Genomic DNA, 27,738 nt, shown 5'->3' with positions numbered 1-27,738 from the left:
CTAACAACTTATTTAGCAAGGGGTACATGATTTCTTCTCTCTTTTCCAGATATTCCTCTGTTCTTGTCAAAAAGCCATATCCTAAGAGATGGAAATAACAACATTAATTTCACGTTAATTGCTAAATATAGTTTAATAGTACTATTTTTATTTTTGTATATAGAAAGATGAGCAATTGAAGTAATAAAGTGAATATAGTATGATGTAAGCGCCCAAAGTGATGGTACTTCACTGTGCATAGAATTTATGAAATAAAGATAGATTTCTTGCGTGTATCAAAGTATATTTTTAGGCTTATAGTCTTAAACATGTTATAATACTTTTTCAACCGCAAAAGCACGTCAAGAATGTTAAAACAAGAAATTAATGAATTTTCAAATATAGAAATGTGTCTTTCTTCTTGAAACAGACTAAAAAAGCAAAGATGCCACATAAAATGCAAGCAGTCTTGATCATTGAAACTGCAATCTGCCGTTCAATATGTGTGTGTGTGGGGGGGGGGGGGGGGTCGTAGTTGGCTGCTCCGTCAAAAATATTTGCAGGCTCTATCCAATATACACAATATATATACATATATCATACATCTGCCCTTTTTTTTTTTTTGAACGAACAGCTATTTATGTTAATTTCTCGAAATAATATGAGGAGTTGCTGAGATGAAAACTCCAAGCAAAAGAAAACTTGAGGTAACAGAGACCACTGATATCATTAATGTCAGTGGAAAAAAACAAAGCAGCTAATTAATATGTGATCCAACTTTATTAATGTCTACAATAATATGAAAGTATGATCTCAGCCAGTACAGCAGATTACACAATCTGGGTGAGAATATTTATCATAAACTACTTGTGGAAACAGCCACGATATACAGGATAAGACTGCGTACAATAAATTCTTGTGGTCCGATCCTTCTCCAGACCTTGCGCATAGCAAAAGCTTAGTACACCGAGCTGCCCCCTTTACTTGTATAGGACTAGTATAAGTTTCTTTAATCAACTATATACACCTCAGAGAGATGCTGCATTTTACAAACACTATTGTGAAGAGGTTCAGCGCAAAAGCGAGATCTCACTGGGGTTGAGGTCGTGATTGCACGATAAAAATCTCGTTACCAAGCAAACATCCTTCGACATCTTGAGGAGAGCCAAACTTGCGTTCTAAGTAGAAACCAACAGCACCAAGCCTCTGACCAAGCTGACGTCTGAAAATGGGGTCGATTGTTAAAGGTTTCTTGCTATAATCCACGGTCAATTGAATAACTTCTCCGTCAGCAGGAGAATTTCCACCTACAACCATCTCCTTGCTAAAGTTGGCGAATGCCAGTGTACGTACTGTATCATCAAATTTACCAATAGACAGACGCCATGGCGTACCCCTCGTTCCTGAAGCGAGTGTTTCACCGAGTCCAGGTGCAATCTCAGCCTCAACAAAGTTATGATTGTTATCCGTTGGGCTCAGAGTGTGGAGGACAAAAGATAAATCCGGTGAAAGCATTTCTTGCACTAGCACGGCCATCGTAGAATCTTTCTGAGACACACCAGCAGCTCTACGACTCAGTACTGCTCTTCTAGTATACAATGAGGCCCAAACGCAGGCTACAGCATGTCCAAACCTTATTGGATCTGAAGGGCTAACATTAGGAATTGAATCATAAAGTCCGGCTGCTGACATCCCTGCCAAGTCCTCGACATTAGCACTTGAACGCACTATTAAACGTGCATTACCGGGGAATACTTTTCCCAAGCTTTCGATGACATCTTGTCCAAGCAGCAGAGAAGATATTAACTTCTGGAGATCCTCACAATGTTTATCAAGTTCACCACCATCAATTTCAGCTGTTTCTATCTGTTCAACAAGCAATGTGAAGGTCTCCATTAACTTGTTCGTTTCCAATGCCGTTTCCATGGAACCAAATGGAATAACTGCTCCAGCAGGAACTTTAAATGAAGCTGGCGCCCCTTGGTCACTATAAACTGTAATCAGATAGATTATCAGACAAAAAAGAAAATGCATAAAAAGGACGCAAAGACATCTATGTTGCGCCAATGGAGTCCATCATTTATGCTATGATAAGCTAAACACAAAAACTAAAGGCATAATACATAAATAGACACTCAAATTTGGTCTCAACTGGAAAGTAAGAAATCAATCTTTGAGTATGCGTATCTAGACACCTCAACTCGTCCCCATTATGTCAGTTGAATACGCCAACTTACAAAATGATCATTCTAGACACCTAAAATTTATGTGTCACGTCAGCATTGGGTGTCCACAAGCCACAGTGGGAACAAGTTGGAGTGTTTAGTTGCCAGTTGAGACCAAGTTGAGGTGTCTAAATGTGCACTCTCAAAGTTTACTTATCAGCTGAGGCCAAGCTTGAGTGTCTGTTTTAGAAAGGGAGCAAGAACATTTAGTGAAATTTTCATTTTTAAATAAATCATCTGATGCTCATTAAACAGAGCAAATATTTCAGCTACAGCAACAAAGAACACATTATTACGAGAGGGTTGTCCTGCAAAGAACCAAGACTACCTTTAGTAGAAGAAGTGGCCAGAGAAGCTAATTGAGCACAAGAAGCAGCTTTTGCACCAGAGCTTTGTATATCTGCATCAACAAGAGGAATAACACCTCTGGTAGGTCCAACCTGTAAGTACAACATTGGCAGCTGGATAAGCAAATGATAGAAAAATAGAAAAGAAAGAATAAAGAGAAAGCAAGGGAAGAAAAGAGGGGTTGAACATAACTACAGTCCAACATATTTGTACAAGAAGGTTATTTTCCGGAAACCAATTATTTACCTCTGTATTTTGAGATGATTTAATGGCAATTGAGGAAGCACTACTGTCTAATGAGGCTGCACCTGCAGAAGAAGCATTACTTGAAGGAAGTTTATTTGGAGAAACACCACCACCCTTCTCTGATGAAGCAGCAGTTAACTTTACACCAGTTGATGATGCTTCTAATCTGAAAACAAAGGGAAAAGCCAAAGGAAATTGAGGACAAAATAAAGAAACTACTAATGCATTATTATCATCAGTGAGTTAAAAGGTTTGAAGAAAATAACCTCACATATTTTCCTAGTAGTTGTCTTACATCAGAAACTTTGTCATCATCGTCGCAGGTCACAAAAACTACTTTTTCCTGCAATCAAAAATATGTAACATTTCTATAACTAACACTCATATAAAAGGAAGCCTATAATTAACTTCTGGACAACAACAACATACAAAATAGTGGGATAACCTAAACAAAATAAATAAACAACAGACGATGATAGATATCAAAAGAAAGACACTACAAGAATAAGGCTAATACTACGACAGAAACCACCAAACCTAAACCTGATGAAAAGCAAGACAGCACTTCACCACCCGCTAACCTTCTACCCTAATCCGCAATAGATACCAAAAGCAAGATACTATAATTAACTTTTGGACATGGAGCCAAAACTCGGAACTCGCCTGCCGGGCCCTAACACCTAGATGAGATAAATGAGGTAGCTCCTGTAGAAGTACAACTCCAGATATGTTACTCCCTGCTGCAGTCACCTGTAAGAGGGTCAACAACGCCATTCAGTATCCTTCTCTGAGTAATACATAAGTTTCTAATGCCTTAGGATTATGCAGAAGCAACATAGGGATGAGAAGCGCTAGTAACCTCTTCATCTCCATCAGCTTTGTTCACTACAAGAATAACAGGTCCTGTTGCAGATGAGGGTAGAGTCCCCGGGATAATTCTATCCACCTGAAATGTAAGTAATCAGTCAACATATACTCCAGTAATGGATACGAGCAGCACTACATAAAACTTGTTTAGATAGACCTTGGATAAAATTTCAAAAAGAGAACATCCAATTCACAGCATAGAGTTACGGTCAAAACATAGAACTAGTACTGAACTGGATAGAAGATATCACACTGCAAATATCAGCATTCAGATCAACCTAAGTGCTTCCCTGCTTGATCAGAATGAATTCTTCTAGACTATTTTACGACCAAAAAACCTTATATTTAGCAAATAAACCAATTCTTTTTTCCTTGTAACTGTGGTGTCCAGGCCAGCTTGCACACACCTCGATCAAATTAACCAGTTTTGTCGTGCAATATCAGCTAGAGCTCTTATTATATAATGAAATTTCTGGAATAAGAGATTGACAATAACATTCACCTGTATTAGCTCTCCAAAAGCATCTCCTGGAACGAGAACGTCCCATCCTGAAGACCCAATTGTCCTTCTAACAGCCTTCAAAAGTAGTGTAGCAAGCTTCGAAACCTGAAAAACCACACTACAAATGGCATGTATTTTACAAAGTTAGGCCCTTTGTTAACTTATAGTAACATCTTCTGTCAGACAGAAATAAGAAGAATAAGATTGGAGCAACTCTATTAAGAACAATAAAATATTTGTCCAATCATACCCCGCTCGAATTTCAGCTTCAGTGAATGTTCTCACGGTGTTTTCAGGAATCCCCAAAGATTTTCCTAAAATCTGCAAGACCATAAACTCAGTTGAAATCCCAGTTTATATATCTCTTCATTAAAAAGCACGTCAACGACACTGAATAAATTAAGGGCTGATATAAGAAAACCAATTTCCTTCCAACCGACTTAGCCAAGCAATATCATGATCTGTTCCAAATGTAACTGTCCAATTCAGATAGCTTACAGGCATGCCACATAATGGAGTTTTTAAAAATAAAAGTTCCAAACTAGTAGATAATAACACAAGAACTACAAATAATAGCTAAACCCATACCACGAGAAAAAATAAAAGATTAGAAGCCACTAAATACTCCCTCCGTTTCAATTTGTTTGTTTGGTTTTGACTTGACTCGGAGTTCAAGAAAGTAAAGAAGACTTTGAATCTTGTGGTCTTAAATTAAAGATATCAAAATGCCCTTTAATCTTGTGGTCTTAAAACATGCCATGTGGAACGTTAAAATCAAAGAGTTGCCAAAAAAGGAAAGAAGCATTCTTTTTTAAATGGACAAAAACGGAAAGTAAGACAAGCAAATTAAAATGGAGGGAATAATTATTTTCTAACAGCTGTTATACCTGTACTTTTTCAGGGAATATTTGGAGAAGTGTCTCGGAATACTCCTCAGTTAACCTTCGACTTCTATCAAGAGTAGCTTTTAGTCTTAATGCCCATATAGTCTTACCATCTTCGCTGCCTTCAGTAAAGATAAGCACAAAAATTTTCAGGATTGCTAATCCATTCTTGATTGTATGCATGAGAAATCATTGATTAAAATAAGATACCTTCAATTTCTAAAATACCCCTTTCTTTCCATGACAAAAGTTCATTTCCAACAGCTTTGCATTCCTCGGGCTTCCAACCAGATAGACCTAGCTGTTGGATTCCAACTGTAAGTGCTCCAATTGGATCATTCCAAGAGCTAACGTTTTTCGCGGTTACATTCTCTGCAAGCCAATCAGCTCCTCCCAGAGCTTCAACTGCATTCACAAACCTATATTTCGAAGAAAAATTCTTAGCCCGGGACAAAAAAAGATTGTAATAACAATAAATGGGAAGAATATAAAACATGTGCAACTGATGCTTAAATGAAGAAGAGAAGCAATCAAGATAATAAGAAACTGTTATGTTAAATTGATCGCGACTTATCCTCAACTTTACATTTTTAAAAACTTTTACTGTCAGGAAACGGGAAATATAATACGAAATGGAGCAATATCATATTAGTACTTCCCCTGCAACACACCCACATGTTCCTTCCCTACACATAGGGCATTCAGAATATACCTGCTCAAAAGAACAAATGCATAGTCTTCCAGTCCAATCTCACAGAGACGCCACTGCACAATGACAAGTTGGAAGTATTGGATGATTCAAGTAACGGGAATCAATAACAACTTTAGTGTCGGTACATGTAAGCAATTCATACCTTCTGACGCATAGCTATTGAAGCATCCGGAGCATCATTTCGGAGGCCACTTTCAAGACCCCTGGTAATTACTTCACGAAGAGCATTCAGAGAGTTAATAGTCCTGACTAGAAATCCAGTTCTTTCAGTCTCTGCAACATTATGCTTTTCATCCAATCTAGTCAATTCCTGGGAGAGACCCCAAAACCAGAATAAACATCAGCTTTGATAATAGGAATTATCCAACAAAGAGATCCTTGCTTACAGGAAAAAATCAAGAGGCCAACACTAATGAATTAAACAATTGAGGCTGCAAATATGCTTTCTCTTCAAGGAAACATCAGGTCTATAGAAAGCTAAAGATGCATCTCATCGCAAGCAAACTAGATTAGAAAAATCATGACACGAGGGCGTTGCTCAGATGTTAAACACCATCAACTTCCAACCCTAAGGTTGTGGGTTCGAATCACCAAGGGAGCAAAAAGGTGGGAGCTCTAAGTGAGGGGCTAAAAAAAAGATAAATTTTTCACCACTCAGCAAGAAGTATCTTTCTTTTTTTTTTTTCCTTTTCTCAGTCACTTAGCAAGAACAAGGTATCAATTATAGCATGGGGCTTCCGAGTAATCCTGAAGTTAAGACACCCTTCAGCGGAAAGTAGTGTACCTTTAGAGCCAAAGTCGAGATAGTCAAACATGTGAAACAAACCAGAAACTTGAAGAGGAAAAGATTGAATATACTCTCCAGGACGCTCAGAACAAGAACTCTTACATGAAATTTAAATCACATCACAGTGGTGGATAGAACGGGTTTTTATGGTTTTACGCATCCATGCAATGTAACAAAACAATACCCTTCAAGAAGATGAAAACACCACACACCAAGAAGAAATGGAGGGTCTTACTGAGTTTGATATTTCTACTAGTTTCACCATACGTCTGCCTTGTAAATTCTCCAATCCCATCACTAACTATTTCCTAACTCGCAAATTAAGAGAAAAGAGTATACTAATGAACCATTAAAAGGGGCAGCCCGGTGCACTTAAGCTCCCGCTATGCGCAGGGTCCGGGGAAGGGCCCGACCACAAGGGTCTGTTGTACGCAGCCTTACCTTGCATTTCTGCCAGAGGCTGTTTCCAAGGCTTGAACCCGTGACCTCCTGTTTCCAAGAGTATACTAATGAACCATTGAAATGAAGAAACTAGACTTTTATTAGCAGAAGGCTAGTCGAAGCAAAACAAGGATCCTTGCACATCTTGATGACTAAATAAATGTAAAGATGAAAGAGATATTTAATGCCACTACAAGAATAAAGCTTAAATAGCTTTTAAATCCTGACTTTTGATTGATTAAGTAACCTACACTTAGGGTTGTGATATTAATTTGTATGTCATGCAAAGAGCATTAACTTAAAATATCTTAAGTTCTAGAATAAGTGATGTTTGGTAATTGTGAAGTTACAGGAAGAACTTGGTTTTTTGTGCAATGGTTTATTAGTGGTCTTGCTCCATAATGAATCTTTTCTATTTTCAATCATTATTCGTACATTTCTTGCTTTAGAATTGTGACATAATCTGAGAATTGTGTGACATAATCTGAGCATCGAACCCAAGACCTTAAGGTTATAGATGGCGTTGCCCATGAAATTATAAACTCTTTTAGAAATCCTTACACAACCGTGAGGGACAATGCAATATCCTACACCTTCCCACATGTGTAAACAGTTCTAGGTTTACTTTTTCCCCCTTTTCCTTTTGTTTAGAAGAGAGTGGGTTTGAAGTAGAGAGAGAATAAGCTGAAGAGGGGACTTGGAGTACAGAGATAGTTGAAGAGTGGGTACGGACCAGAGTAAGTGACCCATATGAATTGAGAGAGATGAAAGAAGCCCGGAGCAGCTCATAAACCTTCGCTATATTACATCTAAGTCAAATTTATGTACATAAATACCTAACAGTTTAAACGACATTCATAATAACAAAGAACACCCAGTTATTGCTAAAAATCTCATCATATTCGTAAAAATTTTGGACCTTGTCTTAGGTAGAGCTATCACCAAAACAAATACACTGACCTTTTTGGATTCCAAGAATGATGAAAGCATTGACAAGCTACTTCCATCAAGTGATTCTCTTATAGATTCCAGCTGTTCATCAAGACTGAAAAGAAAGAACAGAAAAATGTCATGTCAAGCAAATTTCATTTTCCAGTGTGCAAGCATTCTTATGGGAACATATTCCACCTAATCAATTCTGTGAGAACCATACAGACATTCATAATTTGGCATTAGGTATGGAGAAACATATCCCTTGAAGGGTGACCAATTATGCAGGACGAAAAAATTCTACAGCATGCACCCAAATCATTTTCTTCACTGTCAAAGAGCATATTTAATCAGACTAAAAGTTACTTAACAATATCTTTAAAATGACTCTACAACAATGCTCTCAATCCACTTTTCTTTTCTCCTTGGGAGAGAACCACATTTGCACGTGTGATAACGAACAATGAAGTCCATACATCATGATATGAACTGATCTCTCAGACATGTCTAGATACCCCTCAATTGATAAAGTGAGGGCACCGCAAGGTAGAAAAAAGTTAATATAGGAAAGAAAAACAATGTTGTAGGGAAAAACAGTTCAGGCAGAAGCCTATTTTACAAAATTATGGAACTGGACCAAATGCTTGCAATGAAGAAGCTCGATTAGTTGATCTACTAAACTCATCTCCTTTTTATCCCACATCAGGACTGATTTTTTGTGCAGAAGTCAAATATTTTGAAACAACTAACAGATTAAGGTCATACCTCCCAGCATTGAAGAAATCTTTTAGTTCATTGTGGAAAATCTTGAATTGTTCTACAAATGCCTCACTATATTGTCCAGGTTGCTTGGTAATTCTTTCGAGCATTGCTTCTGTGGACACTAGATCTTCAGGGCCAGCATTTCTGTGGAGCTTGTTTTGTATAGTATGTTTGATTTCTTGCTGAAGGAAGGTTGTTTTTAATAGCAAGGACAGATAATATTATGTAATAAACATGGAAATATTGAGAATGCAAGGAAAAATTAAAAATAAATATTTCGTAGCTGCTCAAAATACAACCTTAAGATCATGCGGAATATCATTCCTATGAGCGATGTCCCTGATTCTTGTTAAAGGAACAGATGCAGTGAATTCTGCTTTAAAAGAAGGCAAGCACGGTTGCATCTTGCGGATTACAAGTATTTCCTGCATATAATGAAAAGAAAACTTTTCTAAGCCACTCATAAAAGAGTAAGGCAAGCAAAGCTCGAGAACAAGATAATGACTGGCTCATATACACAAAGTACAGAGCGATAATTTTTCTAACTCCCTTTCAACTTTCCACATGCTGTTACCAAGTTACCTTTTTGTTTGCATTTCAACTCAAAAGCTTTGAAATCTCATAATCATATTTACAGACAGCAGATGTATGATCTAATAATATTTAAAACAAGAGCTTACATTGACTAATTGTTACTTTGTCGAGGGAACTTTCTAACTATATTAATGAGATTTAAGAAAGAATAGCAGTCAGAAAGTTCAAACCCTTCTTTATTGGAAAAGCATGGCGGATTTTATCATCAAGAAAAAAAACTCAACCACAGTATTAGCTCAATTGTGGAAGCAAACATTTTCTCTCCAGTGTAGCAGCTCCAAAAAAAAACTCAAGGAATAAAACATAGATCAACTAAAGTCTTCCCACACAAAATGCTAAAGAGATCAATATCCACTGCTATGTCTACACTGAAGTTACATTTGTGTGATTTCCAGTCACATTTTTTTATAACTGAGAAATTCCTGAGGGCCAGTAGGCATGGTTCAAACCTCGGTAGATAATGGGCTGCCCCTATACCTTGTTGAGATTTCCAGTCACCTATGACTTACTGTCACCAACTAGTACCACCACTTAACAGATCGAATAAGAATTAGCAGAATGAATTGAACCAGTTCAACAGATCAAAATTAATTTCTCAAGAGCAACCAATGTGTTCAAAAATCCAAAGACATAATAAAAATTAAATAAGCATAATGAGTGCACTTAACGATTGAACACCTGAAGTGTAGTGTCTCTCCTGCTCATGACTTTTTCTACTTCACGAAATATAAGCCTGGAAATCTCTGCGTGCCTATTTGGTCGATGGTGACCCCCATCTTCAAGGCAAGGAATTTGCCCTGTGTTTATCCACTGCACACAAGAGTAATATTCAGTAGGGATAGAAATGAATCAAATCAAGCAAGTCATCTAAAAATATACTAGACCTTTAGATAGACAGCTGCATACGTGAGAGCCTCCAAGCGATGTGAACTATCCAGGTTTTCAACAACTAGTTCTCGAACAACCTCAAGCTAAAAAGGGTAAAAAAAATGAAGACAGTTAATTATAAAGAGATGTAGACAAATCTTAAGTTAGAACCTTTTCACGAAATGGAAAAGTAACAAACCACAAGAATTGCAATTAATAGAGAATAACATCACTACTTTTTAATCACACAATTTACCGTCGTTCAAAAAGTATATTTAGTTATGTCCAATGGAGAAAGACTAAAACTACCTTTAGATATGGAAAAATTTAAGGACACAGAATTTTATCTGACCTTCAGCTCTGCAACATATAATCAAATTAGTAAAGTAAACAGAATGAGAAAGCGGGAATATTTCAAAAAGATGCCAATAATTTTGCTATGGCTTATGAGTTCATATACAGCCAAATGACTAGAATTAAGTTTTAGTTTATAAAAGCTAATGCTTCCTCTGCTTCTCTATTTGATCTGCTTCTATTCCATATTGTATCTCTAATGAGAGCCAGTAACAATAACCTAAATTTAACAGTAAATGACAGTTTTATCATTCTTATTGGTATCAACAAGAAACAACTTCACCCAACCACACTAACAGGTGCCACTATGTAACTATCTCAAGATATATCATTGTACCGGCATAAAAAAAAAAACCACCATCTTAAATAAGGCAGAGGATAACAATAATCTAAATCTAATATGAAGTATTAGTTCTCCCATCCTTATTGATGTAGCTGAACAACAAATTCAAGCTTCATCTAAGCACAAGAAAAGGCACTTTCGTATAACTATCTCAAGATATGTTTTGGCGTGTTGATTCTGATGGATGAAAAGCAATTTGTAGTATAGTTGACCACCAAACGGAGAGCAATCACTTTCTCGATGGACTACTTAGCCGCAAATAAAACTGAAAGAAGAGAATATTGTAGTTCATTAGTCAATTTGCATAAGAACCAAGTGCTCGTTCTACAAAAAACAACTCTCAATCTCCTGGAAACATATTCTCTCCAACTTCCCTCTGTGACCACACTTGATCTTAGCCAGAAAGCAAAGAAAGTTATTCCCTTCCCTCTTTGCACATTACTTCTCTTCCTTCATACCATTTCTCCACTCATTAATCATCATGAGGGGTCAGCAAATATATTTTGAGATATATATATACCCATAGCTAAATGGAGACACACTTGGAGGACTTCACACACCAGTGATGAGTGAGCTTAAAAGAAGACACATATGCAGTAGTGAGGATACCAACAATGCAGATTGATGAATTACAGAAAATAAATAGCAGAGATTCACTGTGATGCTATCTTGCACAGATGTAATTCTTTTATGGCACAGTCAATTTACATGCCATCAAGACGAGATCTAATCCATCTTCTCACCTTCCGCCACCAATTCCGAGCATTTTTATCACCTTCAACAAGCTTTAAGGAAATTCCGGTGAGACCTGATGTGTCCCACTTTCTGTTTTTTTCAGAATCCAGCTGGTCATTTGAACGTACAAAAGATGCAGCCCTCCCTTGCCATTGCTCCACAAAAGGACTTGTTACTACGTCCGGAACAGTTGCCTGGGTAGTAATTGTAGCTCTATTATCACTAGCCTCTTCTACTTCCTTCTCTACCTCAAATGGATCCAATGGCAACAAATTAACAGGCTCATCTGTCACATTCCATTTACAGACAAGTTCAAAACTTCCTCCTTCTGGTAGCTTCAAGATCCGATTACTGCCGTTTTCCCATAACATATTCTTGTCCTTACCAACAATTACAAACTTATACTCAAGAGTCTCGCCAGATCGTACTTCCAATTCACCAATCCATCCATTTTCTGTCCAATCCATCATTATATTCTTCTTCCAGGACCCTAATTCTTTGGCCGATCCCAGAACTGCAATGTGCTCCCCATATTCAACTTGGTGATCAAGCCGAAAACGTAGCTGAACCTTCTCACTGGCTGATTCAGACTTCTTTTTGTTCTTTCCTTTATTCTGTGTTTCCCTGCAACAAAAAAAACTTTAGTCAAGGAACAAACACTATTGTTAAAACAGTGAAATAACAACAAAGATTTTGCTGAACCAGGAGTGACAGGATTAGAAATGAGGCTATTCGGGACAAGGTGGAAGTGGCCTCGGTGGAAGATAAGATGCGGGAAATGCGACTGAGATGGTTTGGGCATGTGAAGAGGAGAGACACAGATGCCCCAGTGCGGAGGTGTGAGAGGCTGACCATGGATAGTTACAGAAGAGGTAGGGGTAGGCCGAAGAAGTATTGGGGAGAGGTGATTAGACAGGACATGACACAGTTACAGCTTATCGAGGACATGACCTTAGATAGGAGCGTGTGGAGGACCCACATTAGGGTAGAAGGCTAGTACATAGTCTCGTTATTTTTCCCTATTCGTAGGCGCATTAGCGCATTACAACTTCGTGTGTTCCAATTCCTGTTATTTCTGTTATTTCTATTATTTCTATTATTATTTATTACTTTCTATATTTTGATTACTCTATTTTATGTGTGACACTTTCGTTATTTATTTTTCCATAACGCTCTTAATTTCTTAGCCGTATTTGACATTTTTTTGATGCTTTTTATGCTTTTTATGCTTTAATTGAGCCGAGGGTCTCTAGGAAACAACCGTCCTACCTTGGTAAGAGTAAGGTCTGCGTACACTCTACCCTCCCCAGACCCCACGTTGTGGAATTTCACTGGGTTGTTGTTGTTGTTATTTTGCTGAACCACATAATAATTGGTGTATAAGAGGATAATTTTTTTGATAAGTAGACTTGAAACAGGATCTGAAGTTATCACAACCAATAACCCCAGAATCCCGGAAATATTTTGCTTCCCTCACACCAAGTGCTAACATACCCCGAAAGAAATGCTAGGCACCTTGAGAGTTACACTCAACGTTGACAGAAATATCCTCTGATATTTACATACTGCCTTCCATACAGCTATCCTGGAAAGACTACTGACCCTTCTAGGTCATCCCAATTGACCCTTCTCTAGAAAGCTAATTCCTCTAGATCATATTTGTCCAACCATCCGTAGTGGCACCTTCAGGGCTCTATTAAGTACTTCAGCATCCCTCAACACCCAAGCCCTGAACCTTAATCGGAGTAGTCACCAAAGCCCTGTTCACTTTAGATGGAAATTTTTGTGGCTTTTCCCCATCAATAGTAAAGAAGAAGCTAAATGCAAGAACATCATACTATAGCTTTACAAAGGAGTTGACTTTACAATCAAACTCTTACTTCCCTTTCGGTATGGACTCTGAATTTGCAAAGCCATGAAACTCTAACCTTAAAAGGAAAGATTATGATTATTCTGCTTGCCGTATCGCAGGGAGGATGGCTTTGCCAAGAAAACTAAAAACAAGAATGTCTAGAAAGTGGACGCTAGAAAACTTACAATCACCTCAAGACAGAACACTAAGAAATACTTGCAACTACTTCATTTACTACTTTAAGCCAGAAGCGAACTCCAGACTGCAAAAAGAAATCATTTTTGCAAAATAACAGCTATAGATGAGAAGAAAATGCTTTCACAAACACCAAGCAGGAAACCTCCAGCCTTTCTTCCTTCGCTTGTACTAATCATGTCCCTTAACCTCACATGTCCAAAATATTTCACCAGCATATCTGTATCTTCTCCTTTTTCAGAACTAGAAATAGCTTTCACATGTACATATTGATCGCCAGAATGCAAAACCAAATCAATGTAAGCCAATGAGGCAGGAGCCAACATAGAAACCTTAACTTAGAGACAAAGGAACTTCACTGTTGCACCATCTGCTTGAAACACAGTACCAAGGTTTAGCAGTATCATAGCCCTATTATAACTATAGTTTCACATTACACACTGCATTTCCTATCTCATTTTCAGACTTCAAAGACCACATGACCACTCGCCCAATTTACGAAGGCAACAAATTCGTTCGTACTCTCTCCCAAATTAACTGTACTAGGATGATTTTGAGGAAAAAAATTACAAAATTTTGAAGATCAAATACTCAGTCTTCAGCAACTAAAGCTTAACTATTCGACATCATATCAATTTTAATTTAATAGGTGCCCACCATATCTCTCCAAATTATAAGTATTTAAGGTGAAAACTTTGGGCTTTAAAAATCAAACTTAAAGACACCTAAAATGGACACAGGAGCAGAAGAAAACAGCATTCTCATAGAACAAATTTAAACACACACACAATTCTTTTTCCAAATTATAAAGAATTTAGATGAAAGTTTTGACCTTTAATACAAGTTAAGCTTAACAATTCCATATCATATTAATTTCAATTTAATAGGTGCCCACCATTTTTCTCTAAATAGTAAAGTATTCAAGCTTAAAACTTTGTGCTTCAAAAACAAACTTAAAACACCTAAAAATGGACACAGAGAACAGAACAAAAACATCTTTCTCATAAAATAAACTTAAACACACACACACACACTTCTTTTTCCAAATTATAAAGAACTTATCTGAAAGTTTTGACCTTTAATTCAAATTAAATACACTATAAGCTATCTCAATAAAAACAAATTCAAAGAAAAAAAAGGTACCTGGTTTCAACAGAAGACACCCCACAGACAGTTCCTTTAACCCTACGATCCATGAAAAAACCAAAATTTCTTGTGGGCAAAATGGTCAAATTTCTCACACTAGTGTGACTTATTTGAGGAACAACATTGAATTGCTTCGAAATCTTGATCTGGGGTTGTCTCTTTTTCACATTTAGAGCTGAATAACAGTGTGACAGATGCAGAGAATCCATTATCAAAGCACATTAACAGTGAAAACTGTATACTGGTTCTTGAAATTGACAGTAAAATTTAATTAAAGACAGAAAAGATTAGCTTTTAAGGTAGAGTGGAATCAAAGAGAAGTATACAAATACAAATTCCTAGGAACGATCTTACAAGGAAAAAAAGAAACTTGGAATCGAACAATCATGGGATTGTAAAGAAGGACCCTCCATTTGTGGATAGGTGTAGTTAACGCACATGGCAATTTTTAGAGTATTTTGATATTTACTAGTTTCATGCGTGAATTATTAATCCGCAGGTTTTCTATCTAAATTATTATTAACTATTTCTTAAAACAGATTTCAATTATTAGGTGTTTGAGTTTTTTTTTAATTTAAAATATCACTATTGTCTAGGTAGAAAATGAAATAATTTATAGTGAGTTATGTTTTGATAAACCATTAGTAATGGTTCAGATATGAAATCAAAAAGATAAATATTTTTAGTGTGTTTTTGATACTATTTTAATGAAGTATGATAAAAACACACGTCTAAATTAGTATTTTTCGTGAGTTTCATACACCAACTCTACATGATAGTCTCTATCTATCGAAACTTTCACTTTCTTTGAATTAAAAATATATTCAAATATTTATTTTCAATTGATATCGAACGCTTGTAGGCTAACTCAATATTGAAGTGTGTGTTGTGTTAATAAAAAGAGAGTAGTAGTTAAGAGTGTATTTTCACACAGGTGAAGAGGAAATATTATTATAACTAAGGTGATTAATGTTATGATTAATAATTTTAGGTTTGAGTAACATGTTCTAGTTTAATAGGTTCATGATTATTAGGCTATAATTATATACTTACATGAAAATTGTGGACTATTGAAGCTCAAGAAAAAAGAAGATATTATTAGCATTGAGAATGATTGCATGTAATGTTTGGTTCATTTTAAATTCTTTCAATCGGAAGCTAATGGTTGGCATTTTGCCAAAAGAATTAGACATGGAGGGGAATTTGGTAGTACCTTAGCCCAATCCCATCCTTTGCAAGCAATTTTGTCTCCGTTTTATTGTGTTCGGAGTTAGAAAATCGAACTCATTAAATTCATTGTATTATGAAATTATAGATTTAAAAGTGTGTACTTGCTAAATTCTTATTATGTTCAATGTGTGTAAAGACTTAATTCAATTGAACCTGCTATATTAATATTTCATTTTTCTTCAACCCAAAGATTTTATAGGTAAAAATTGGTTAAGCTTAATTCTAAACTTGAAAGTTCACAGTTCGAATTACCATTCAAACTTTAAACTTAAAGGCTTAACATTATGCTTGGCTTTCCTAACTTCAGACCAATTGAACTGAAGTTGCAACTTAAACATGAAATCTACAAGGCTAAATTTTAAATAATGCAAGTATCGACTATATCTTAAATAGTGATCCTTGTACATTTCTCCTGCATCCTGGCGTCTCTTAAGCCCAATCCAATATCCTAGACGAGACGATTTAGTTGTGGGCTTGGCCCACTTATCCCCTTCTCCTTTTTTTTTTTTTTGGGGGGGGGGGGGGATTTACGCAAATAAGCAAATACATACTAGTTAATTAGTTAACATAGCTATAGTTTAGATACTTTACAATTCTCCACTAACATTTAGCGTTAATTACAATTCTAGTTTGTATAATTTGCACGTTTGTATAACTTTTGTATGATGTAATTTTGTATAACATAATTTGTATAACTATTTAAAATTCATATGTTTGTGTTTTTATAAATTCATTATTTTGAGTATATACAAAAATAGTTCAATTATACAAATTCACCCGTGAATTATACAAACCTGCAAATTACACAAATCCGCAAATTAGACAAACGATGCAACTTAAATTATAACTACAGCCCGTAAATATGCAAACTGTAGCTAACGATCATAGTTAAGATATTTATAATAGTTCTTTGTGAAATTTCCTTTCTTTCCCTGCCAAAAGACAAAAATATCCTTATTATTTACTGTTATTACATGGACAAGATAAAATTTATTGATATTCAATGCTTACATCAAATCAACAATAATACAAACATAGATTGCATATACATGCTTATCACTTAATTCTTTAACTGCTTCAGCTAAGATGCTAGATTTAATATAAATATCGAATACGAATAAATACTTATTGAATCATCAACATCAAAGAGGAGATGGGATAGCTCGCAAAGGACGGAGTTTGGCTAAGGTGATACCAAACTTCTCCTCCATGTCTAAATCCTTTGGTCCTATGTCTGCCTCAAGCTTCCAATTGAAGGAATTTAAGACTGAGCCCAATATTACTGGAATCATTCTCAATGCTAGTGGAAAGCCGGGGCATATTCTTCGACCAGTACCAAATGAGAATCAACTCGAAAATTTGTCCTCGCATGTTCAAATTTGAACTCAAAAACCTCTCAAGTTTAAATACTAAAGGGTCATCCCAAAAAGTAAAATCTTGACCAATCGTCTATACATTAATTAATACCTGTGAGTAAGGACGTCAAATAAGCAAGTTAAATTATATTTGGATGGATCAAAAGGGAAAAACAGTAAACAGGCAAGTCATTGACCCCTAATAAAGATTGTTTGGTCTATGATAGAGAAACAATGAGTCATATATATCACAACCCATCCCACTCTAACTAGGTTTTAATTTCTTAGTTTATTTTTTTATTCTTTTGAATTACCAAATAAAACTTTATTTTCTTAATATGGAAATAACTAACATATATTTTTTTTTTAAAAAAAATTGATAACTTTTTTTATGAGTGAAATTGGAGCATTATACCTATTTAACTTAAGTTAGCCCAATTTTTAGACAGATTGATTTGAGTTGTGACCTAATTGACCCACCGTGAGAATATGTTCAGCTCAACCATCCAAACTTGAGCGAATTGGGCAAATTATATTTCTGGTCAATTTAATATTAATTGTCATATCCATATCCATGAGCCCTTCGAAATTACGTAATTACACAATTCAACATCTTGCTCCACGCTGCAGGGGACTAAAAACGGAAGTGGTGGGTGCATTCCTAAGGTTTCTTTGATGATGCATTGCAAATAAGGGAGATGAGAAACATCAGCTTCTTCAATTAATTTTCCCTTTCCAATGATTTCTGCAAGTTCAACTTGAGTCTTTTTTTCATAATCTCAAGTTGTTTTAGTATTTTTGTCATTGCTCATTCTAATGTGCTTGTAGTTGTATCTGTAGACACCATAAATAAGTCCTACATATTTTAAACGTCAAAGTATATTACCATAAATTATAGTAAAGAAAATCCTATTAAATTACAGTAATTAAAAGAAACTATAATATATATCGATTCTTATTTCACCATAACAAATAAGCTAACAAACTTATATAATAAATTGGTTGAATCATCTTGAACGAAATACATCATGTTCTCTTACTCTGATGAATACATCTTCCTACATTTGAAATTATCTAGTTAAGTCATGTTTCTTTATTTGTAACAGAATAAATCTATTTTACCTCTAAAATCTAAATTATCACCCATGTATCCCTTTTGATGATAATATAAAAGGACCACGCCTCCTTAAGACGTAAATTATATTTTTAAAAAGCCGATAAATGACGAAGAGTTAAAATAAACTATATATGTATATTAACTTAAACTAATAATCTATATATAATGAGAATCTTAGGCCCGCCTACGTGGCGCCCTCACATATTAGGATTTTTATCTATCTTTTTCTCATTTTTTTTGCCTTTTTTTTTAATTTATGTGCTTATTCATCAAATGGAAAAACAATGAAAAGTCACACACTTTTCTGAACTACCGTAAAATTAAAATGCTTCTTCTTTTAAAAGCGGCGATATTGTAACACGGCAAATCTGAACTCATCTAATGGTGTATTTTTTCTTCTCAACTAAAAGGCACGATTTTTATCATTCTCTCAATTGTTTCAAACCAAAAGAAATACACTTAAATTTCAAGGGACCAAAAGAGGCTGGGGAAAGCTTGAACCCAATTCCTACGGTCTGGAACTGGATTCTCTAAAGCTTAAATAGAAGTACCCCTCGGGGAGGATTGAATAAGGAATTTACTTCTCTAACTCATTCTTAAAACCAGCGTTCTTAAGACCAAAGAAGAATAAACAAAGGAAATGGATTTCATTTGCAATGCGGCTTCACTATTTTTACACCTCCCAGCCAACAACTCTTAACGCTATGTACGTCTATTCTTACGCTTGATCTCTTCGAATAGATTAAAGTTTGCTACTTTTTCACAGTTGCTCTCTTTGGAATTAGCAAACTAGAACTTGCTCTTATATGCAACAGATATTATCATATTTGACTGACTGTCTGTACCACAATTATTGGGTGTACCAGTCATCTCAACCCTTCATCAATTTTGCAGCTTTGGGGTAGAATCACTCTCCGGTGCAATATCTAGCAGAATTGAGAGATGAAACTCTAAATAGATCATGATGTTACAATTAACAGGTTTAAGGTTTTCATATGTCTGATCTACCTACTAAGTAACTTTTCTCTGTCTCATCTTTTGTTTTCAATTTAAAATATCGCCAACAACTCACCGCAATTTCACAACAATATAATGATATTTTAAAACTAAAGGTCAAAATACAGTTTATCGATAGGTGTTGATATCGTCATTTACTTCAGATCTAATTATATTTGTGGAATGTTCATTTACTAATTCTTCAGTTCTGTTGTTGTTTGTACCTTCCTTTGTTTGGGGCACTTAGAATTCTGTCTTCTTGGTATCTACTGATGGTGATACAAAAATTGACTTACTTTAATAGTGGTTATATAATTGTCATGCCAATAGTACTAATGTTTGGAATTCTTGTGTACACCATATTGTAGAAACAATTGTTGACATCATAACATTGGTTCCTTAGAAATCAAATTATTTATCTGCCATTATTATTTCTGCCATTATTATCTGTAGGTTTTTTTTTTCCTCTGATAAAGGAGTTGAATTCAAATACATTTAACTTCTTACTAAGTTCCGTTTCTGAAGCTTCATCGTTTATTGCAAATCATAGTGATTCATGTAACTGTTGCAATTTTTTTTTCTATTTATGGTGAATTGTTTTGAACTCTGTTAAAAATTCCAATAAGTATGATTGAAAATTGAACTTCTCTTTTTGTCCTTTCTACAGTCTTCTTTGTATATTTTTTGGGCAAATTCCTAGTGGGCTATGATATATCTAATAGCACACAACAACAAATATAGCAAATATGTTATAATTAATACGGAACAAATGGTGAAGTTTGTTAAAGAGAACAAAACAGATTGCTCTCTTGCTTATCACAATTAATAAATCTTAATATATTATTCTTATTGTTTTATCTTAGGTACAAACAATTTGTATGCCATTGCACCCTTCCTAGAATATTAGTATAAAGACAAGTAGACCACTTTATTATCACAAAACTAATTTGTCATATTTCTTCCTCTCTTTCCTTTGGCATAATTAGAGATCAAGTTTTCTTGAAACCAATGGGTGGGGCATAGAACATTGGCCCAGAATTCCTCTTTCTTTTGGATTCTTTTTTCACTTTCTTTCAATTAAGTTTGTTAATTGTAAAAGACTATTCCTGAAAAGATATGTTAAGCAACATGACTTTTTCTGCTTGATTGTTAGGAAAGTAAGATCATCTTTATTTATTGAGGATATTTGTGAAAATAAGAGCTCACAAAATTATGCTGCTTGATTTTAATATATTATGCATCAAAATTATGCTTTAGAATATTCAGTTGAGAAAAGTTCCATTCAGATGCTACATATTGCTTGGTTGATTGTTGCATTAATTCTTTGCAAGTGCATAGTACAATAATTTCTATTCAATTCAAATGAGTTGGGGTTGGTGATATGAATCTTAAGCAATAGTAATGACTATTCTAAAACAATGAGGAGAAACCTTTATTATATTAATAATTTTAGGGGTCATTTCCGACATACTATAAAAGAGAGATTGATGGATATTCATAAGAAAGGAACTAAAGGTCCTCCATTTGAATTGAGTTAATTTTGTTTTGGTGTGGACGTGATGTTCCACTGTACTTGGGAGTATATTTGTTCGCGGTTCTATGATTGAGAACGATACAATTAAAAAAATACAAAAATCAGATATGCATATCTGCATTTCTTTAAAAAAATGTTATCACATCGTATCATTATGTTGTCATTTCAATGATAGAAGAATAAACGATATATATGTAAATATCGAACCGTATCGGATAATTAGGTAAGATTTTTATTTTTATAAAAATTAATCAAAAAAATATCGAATCATACCAAATAATATGATGTAAAATATATTTTAGTTTCATAAAATAACCGTTCGAACCGTATTATTGACAGCAGGAGTTCATCCGAATTCTCTTAATCGGAAAATTACATTGAATATATAGGTTAAAATTATTTTTTATTATATATAATAAATGACGAATCCCCTTAATTTTTTCGTGTGTTTAATTAAAAATTTTGGCTTCGCTATTGCCACACCGCATCCTCCCATTTCTTGTATGAGTTGGGTCAATTAATTTTGAAGAAATATTGTAAATTTATGGAGTCTACAATTCACAAAATATAAACGCTTGTCATATAACATAGGCGAGATAAAATTTATTGGTACTCAATGCTTCATCAAATCAATAATAATACTAACATGTGTAGTGCATACACACACCTGTCACTTTATATTTTTACCGCTAAGGTCGGAATGCTTGATTTAATATAAATATCGAATAGAGATAAATAATTATTGACTCGATAACATCAAAGCAGAAATGGAATAGCTCGTAAAGGATGGACTTTACCTAAGGTGATACCAAACTTCTCCTCCATGTCTAAATCTTTTGGTTCAATGTCTGTCTCGAGCTTCCAATTGAAGGAATTTAAGAGTGAGCCCAATATTACAGAAACCATTCTCAATGCTAGTGGAAAGCCAGGGCGTATTCTTTGACCAACATCAAATGGAATCAATTCAAAATCTTGTCCTCGCACATCCAAATTCAAACTCCAAAACCTCTCAGGTTTAAATATTAAAGGATCTTCCCAAAAAATAAAATCTCAATCAATCTCCCATATATTGACTAGTATCTGCAAGTAAAAGCGTCAAATAAGCGAGTTAAATTATATTTGGATGGATCAAACTGTCTAATCAATAAATAGGTAGATCATTAATCACCCAAAAATTATTTAGTCTAAGATAGCGAAACAATGATTCATATATAACCTAACCCGTCCAACTCTAACCAATTTTAATTTCTTTGTTTATTTTCTTAATTTTTTTAACCAAATAAAACTTTGTTTTCTTTATTATGGAAATAATTAACATACCAAACGACAAGAGAGAGTTGCTCAGATGGTGAGCACCCCTCACTTCCAACCTAAGAGGTTGTGAGTTTGAGTTACCAAAAGAGCAAAAAGGGAGAGAGCTCATAGAGAGAAGAAAAAAGAAAAACTAACATATCAAACAAAAAAGTTATTTTTAATAAAAAAAAAATCATGAGTCAATTTGGATTGCTATACATATTTAGCTTAAATTAGACTGTGCACCATAGAGCTTAAACTAGATCAACTTTTAGATGGATTGACTTGAGTTGTGCCCAAATTGTCCCACCATGAATATACCCAACTTAACCATCCAAACTTGATAGGACATTCTAAAGATAGTTATTGAGGAAGCGATGAGCGGATTGGGCAAATCATATTTTTGTGAATTAACTTTAATTGTCATTTATACCTCGAGAAACATCAGCTTCGACTTCAACTGATTTTCCTTTTCCAATGATTTCTACAAGTTCAGTATGAGCTCTCTTCATAATCTGAGGTTGTTTGAGTGTTTCTGTCATTGTCCATTCCAATGTGCTTGTAGATGTATCCTTGGAGAAAATGGTGTTTGACAACAAGTTGAGACTAGTCTTGAAAGCAACTTGACCTATATCCACAACTTTACCTTCTTGACTACATTTTGCACAATAAGTTGAGACCTTAGGTGTTTATTTGCATCAAGCCTATTGTAAGAGAAGATATTTGTGTTCATTATTTTCCTAAGTGTTCTCCATTGAGGACAAACAGGAAGGAATCCCACAGAGCATTTATAATAGTTGTGTGCTTGAACTGCATTAGGAACAAATCTAGCCATTGAAAAAGCTTGATCTTGATTTTTAAGGACTTGTTTTGCAATGGCTGATGAAGATATGACCAGAAATAGTCTCTCTATCTCTATGAGGTAGTGGTAAGGTCTGCGTACACCTACCCTTCCCAGACTCCACTTGTGGGATCCCACTGGGTATGTTATTGTTGTTGATGAAGATATGACCACTGTTGTTATTTGTCCTAGTTTTAAACTCATAATTGGACCATAAATTTTTGCAAGATTAGCCAATGATACATGGGGTTTTGCACCAAACAAGTGAAGATTTCCAATAATTGGCCATGGTGATGGACCTGGTGGAAGTTTTTTGCTTCCTTTGCTGCATATAAAGTTACAAAGGAAAGTCAATGCTAAAATTGATCCAAACACAAGTGTATAGTATCACTTAATTAGAAACTACACTCTATCTTTGTAATACATCTACTGGAGTAACAAAGAAGTGACTCCTATAATGTACTCCCTCCGTCTCAATTTATGACATGACATTGTTTAACTTGACACAAAATTTAAGATTTTTTTTTTTTGGATTTAGCTCAAATTGCTTTCTAGACTATATATATGATCACTTAAGTCTTTAATTATTATAACAAAAATGTTTGGTTCAGTATAGATACCAAATACAAATAATATTTATCAATTAGGCAACATCAAAGAGGAGATGGGATAACTCGCAAAGGACGAGCTTTGGCTAAGGTCAAACCAAACTTCTCCTCCATGTCTAAATCTTTTGGTTCAATGCATGCTTCAAGTTTCCAATTAAAGGAATTCAAGAGTGAGCCCAACATTACTGGAACCATCCTCAATGCTAGTGGCAAGCCAGGGCATATTCTTCGACCAGCACCAAATGGAATCAACTCAAAATATTGTCCTTGCATATTCAAATCTGAACTCAAAAACCTCTCGGGTTTAAACACTAAAGGATCTTTCCAAAAAGTAAAATCTCGACCAATTTCCCATACATTGACTAGTACCTGTGAGTAAAGGTATCAAATAAGCAAATTAAATTATGTTTGAATGGATCAAAAGGGCTAATCATAATCAATAAATAGGCAGATCATTGACAAGCGCAAATTAAGATTATCTCAGATAAGATAGACTAAATATTTGATCATAGCGTAACCCGTCCAACTCTAACCAAATTTTAATTTCTTTATTTGTTTTCTTATTTTTAATTAACAAATGAAATAAAAGTTACAAATATTTTGATAAATTTTCTCATAGGTCATTTTTGGAGTACTATATATATTTAGCTCAAATCAACCCAATTTTTTTAGATGGATTGACTTGAACTTTACCCAAATTAACTCATCACGAGAATATGTTTAGCGCAACCATCAAATAACTTTAAAAACTTGTCATATTCATACCTGTGAGCCCTTTGGAATGACGTAGTCACATAGTTCAACATCTTGCTCCACTTTGCGTGGGAGTAAGAGCGGAACTGGTGGATGTATTCTTAATGTTTCTTTAATAATGCATTGCAAGTAAGGGAGTCGAGAAACATCAACTTCTTGTATTGGTTTTCCTTTTCCAATAATCTCTGCAAGTTCAACTTGAGCTTTATTCATAATCTTAGGTTGTTTAAGTGTTTCTGCCATTGCCCATTCTAATGTGCTTGTAGTCGTATCAGTTCCCGCACCAAATAGGTCCTACAACATTTGTACACATCAAAGCAAATAACCATATATTCCACTAATAAAAAGAGGAAAAAACATAAATTACAACAATTAAAAGAATAATAGATCAATTCACATGAATTCATGACCATAAAAAATAATCTAGCATATACAATAAATTAAATCATCTTGAACAAATATGTACAGGTCATTTTGATTGCTAAGTGGAAACAAAACTTTGTGTGTGAACAACAAAATTGGTAATTGAACAATATAATGGATGATCAGAACTACTCTGAAATGTCATGTATTCTTATATTATATTTCATCTATTGGCATAATTATTTTTTATTTCAGATCATACACTGATGTTCGATCATTTGAAAGATTTCAATATGAAGAGTTGTGGAAATTCTTTGAAGACTAATCATTTGTTGTTTTTAATAGAATTGATTATATAATGACCATAGTTGTTTAGTTCGTACAATATAAATTTCTTAGTTGTTGCATTAATTATTGGATTACTGCTTCCTTTGTTTGATCGATCTAAAGAGATAATAGAATATTTTTATGAATTAATAGTGATTTATTTTTGAGCATTTACCAAATTTTGTTGTCATTAAAAGCTCTTTTTTACTAATAATTTAACTAGATTTATTAGCAAACTAGCCATTTCGGATGGTATTATGAGTGCCGCTATACAATTGATTAAGAAAGTGATTTTAGCGGCAATAAACCATACCTTTACTACATCATTTAATGGTCGCTAAAGGTTTTAACGATATCAATATTAACGGCCAAAGTTTAATGGCTGATAAATATTTTGGCAACACTACCTATTGCCTCTAAAGATTATTTTTATTGTAGTGTGTTCAATGTAATAAGCATGAATACTTTATATTTTGTACAAAGTTTATGTTGAATATATATGACATTGGTTTATAAAAAAAAAAGAATATATATGACGTTGACATTTAAATAAATTTACCCTATCAGATTAAGTTTACATATAATAGCATGTAAATGATAAAATAATAATATGTATCAACTTAAACTCATGATAAATTAATTAGAAAAGAATACGAACCAGGAACATGGACTTGATGTGATTATGATCAATTTCTTCAGAATTGTTTTCAATAATATTGAGAAACACTTCTAAAATATCACTCTTTTCACTACATCTCCTTTTCTTTTCCTTGCATCGATCATTGATCAAACCCTCAAATAGTTTAAACAATTTACCAAAATGAACAGAGGTGCGACGCCTTATTCCTTGAAGATCAATCTTTTCAAATATAGGGAAAAAATCAACTAGATTAGGTTTTCCTATTTCAGCCATGATACCCCAAATAACGTCCTTCAACTCTACCTTCGAATAAAAAAAAAAGAAGAAGATTGAGATCATAATTATTACAATTATAACAGCATGAGTGTATTATATTAAATGCACCATTTAATTTCTATAAAAAGTCAAAATGAGGGGTTGGGATGTCAAAATCACATTCTTCAACTTTACTTTTGAATCTGAAAAATGGTCATAAATGCAAATCATATTGGTAGGACAGCCCGGTGCACTTAAGCTCCCGCTATGCGCAGGGTCCGGGGAAGGGCCGACCACAAGGGTTTATTGTACGCAGTCTTACCTTGCATTTTTGCCAAAGGCTATTTTCAAGACTAAAATTCGTGACCTCCTGGTCACATGACAACAAATTTACTAGTTACTCCAAGACTCCCCTCCATGCAAATCATGTTGGTAATCACACAAAAAGTCATATTGTTCATATCTACTTTTGAATTGAAAAAAAATAATATCATAAACTGTTATATTACTATTGAAAATCAGAGGTGACAAAATTAATCCATAAAAATATAACTAGTTCACGAACACATTCTCTTTTTTGATATGTGTTATATAATCATAATATAATAAAGAAAAAAATAGTTTAATTTGGTACTAAAAAGAGATAATTGCAGGTTCATGCCTTTTTGTCATCTAGTGTACTATAAATAGTGTTCATCTTATACTAAATATAAATATACGTATCTATACACAACATATACAAATGAGTATTACAAACAAGTTACCTTTAAATCCGAAAAAGGGTCAGCCAAATCCTTGGAGAAAATAGTGTTGGACAACAAATTGAGATTTGTTTTGAAAGCAATTTGACCTACATCCAAAGCTTCACCTTCTTGGCTACATTTTTCACAATAGGCAATCAATTCTTTCACCTTTTGTGACCTTAGATGTTGATTTGCATCAAGCCTATTGTGAGAGAAGATATTTGTGTTCAATATTCTGCGAAGCGTTCGCCATTGAGGACAAACAGGAAGCCATGCCACAGAGAATTTGTAATGGTTGTGTGCTTGAAGGGCATTAGGAATAAATCTTGTAGAAAAAGCTTGATCTTGATTTTTAAGGACTTGTTTTGCAATGGTTGATGAAGATATGATCACTGTTGTTATTTGTCCTAGTTTTAAACTCATAATTGGACCATAAATTTTTGCAAGATTAGCCAATGATACATGGGGTTTTTCACCTAACAAGTGAAGATTTCCAATAATTGGCCATGGTGATGGACCTGGTGGAAGTTTTTTAGTGCCCCTGCTGGACAATTTAGCTAGAGTAGTATAGAGAAAAATCAAAGAAAAAATTGATCCCAACACAAGTGTATAGTAATCCATTATGCCTCTCTCTCACAAGTGTAGAGGAATCCAATAATGTGTAATACATTATTTTTTTTTATGAAAGGACCCCATCTTAATGTGTCAGTCATACATTTAAAAATTAGATAAATTGACTACCACCCACATGGCTAACCATTTTTTATATAAAAAAAAGATGCCATCTTTACGTGTCATATTTGACTCTTGTCTTGGTGGAAAGGATTTAAGAATCATCAAATGGTAGAAGAAGACAAAGGGAGAGTATATAATCACTATTATTAAATATGTGTTATAAATTAACTAACTTGACA

At 34.5% G+C, this 27,738-nt stretch overlaps 2 protein-coding genes and 1 pseudogene across 3 annotated transcripts; all 3 read right to left on the bottom strand.

The window, feature by feature from the left end:
- Positions 1-737: 737 nt before the first annotated feature.
- On the bottom strand, positions 738-15,212 carry LOC129883350 (phosphoglucan, water dikinase, chloroplastic). Its single transcript, XM_055958000.1, has 19 exons — positions 14,767-15,212; positions 11,585-12,200; positions 10,162-10,248; positions 9,956-10,087; positions 8,983-9,108; positions 8,687-8,865; positions 7,952-8,036; positions 5,906-6,073; positions 5,764-5,816; positions 5,262-5,470; positions 5,055-5,173; positions 4,418-4,488; positions 4,168-4,285; positions 3,658-3,744; positions 3,462-3,548; positions 3,065-3,141; positions 2,799-2,964; positions 2,533-2,644; positions 738-1,973 (listed from the first exon to the last, which is right to left on the bottom strand). Exons 1-19 carry the CDS (start codon positions 14,976-14,978, stop codon positions 1,069-1,071), a joined length of 3,609 nt encoding a protein of 1,202 aa, XP_055813975.1. The 5' UTR covers positions 14,979-15,212; the 3' UTR covers positions 738-1,068.
- Positions 15,213-17,141: 1,929 nt separating this feature from the next.
- LOC129883747 (geraniol 8-hydroxylase-like) lies at positions 17,142-23,507 on the bottom strand (annotated as a pseudogene).
- Positions 23,508-23,698: 191 nt separating this feature from the next.
- Positions 23,699-27,522, bottom strand: LOC129883355 (geraniol 8-hydroxylase-like). Of its 2 annotated transcripts, XM_055958006.1 has the most exons (4): positions 26,846-27,518; positions 25,845-26,129; positions 24,509-24,790; positions 23,699-24,112 (listed from the first exon to the last, which is right to left on the bottom strand). In XM_055958006.1, the coding sequence occupies exons 1-4, from the start codon at positions 27,443-27,445 to the stop codon at positions 23,789-23,791; spliced, it is 1,491 nt and encodes a 496-aa protein (XP_055813981.1). In that variant the 5' UTR covers positions 27,446-27,518; the 3' UTR covers positions 23,699-23,788. The 2 variants fall into 2 exon arrangements, with proteins under 2 accessions (XP_055813981.1, XP_055813982.1); XM_055958007.1 differs by lacking the exon at positions 25,845-26,129 and having other exon boundaries at positions 26,846-27,522.
- Between the last annotated feature and the right edge of the window lie 216 nt (positions 27,523-27,738).

Source organism: Solanum dulcamara, chromosome 3 (assembly GCF_947179165.1).
Source record: "Solanum dulcamara chromosome 3, daSolDulc1.2, whole genome shotgun sequence".
Lineage (NCBI taxonomy): Eukaryota > Viridiplantae > Streptophyta > Magnoliopsida > Solanales > Solanaceae > Solanum > Solanum dulcamara.
This window is presented reverse-complemented; position numbering and strand designations above follow the sequence as displayed.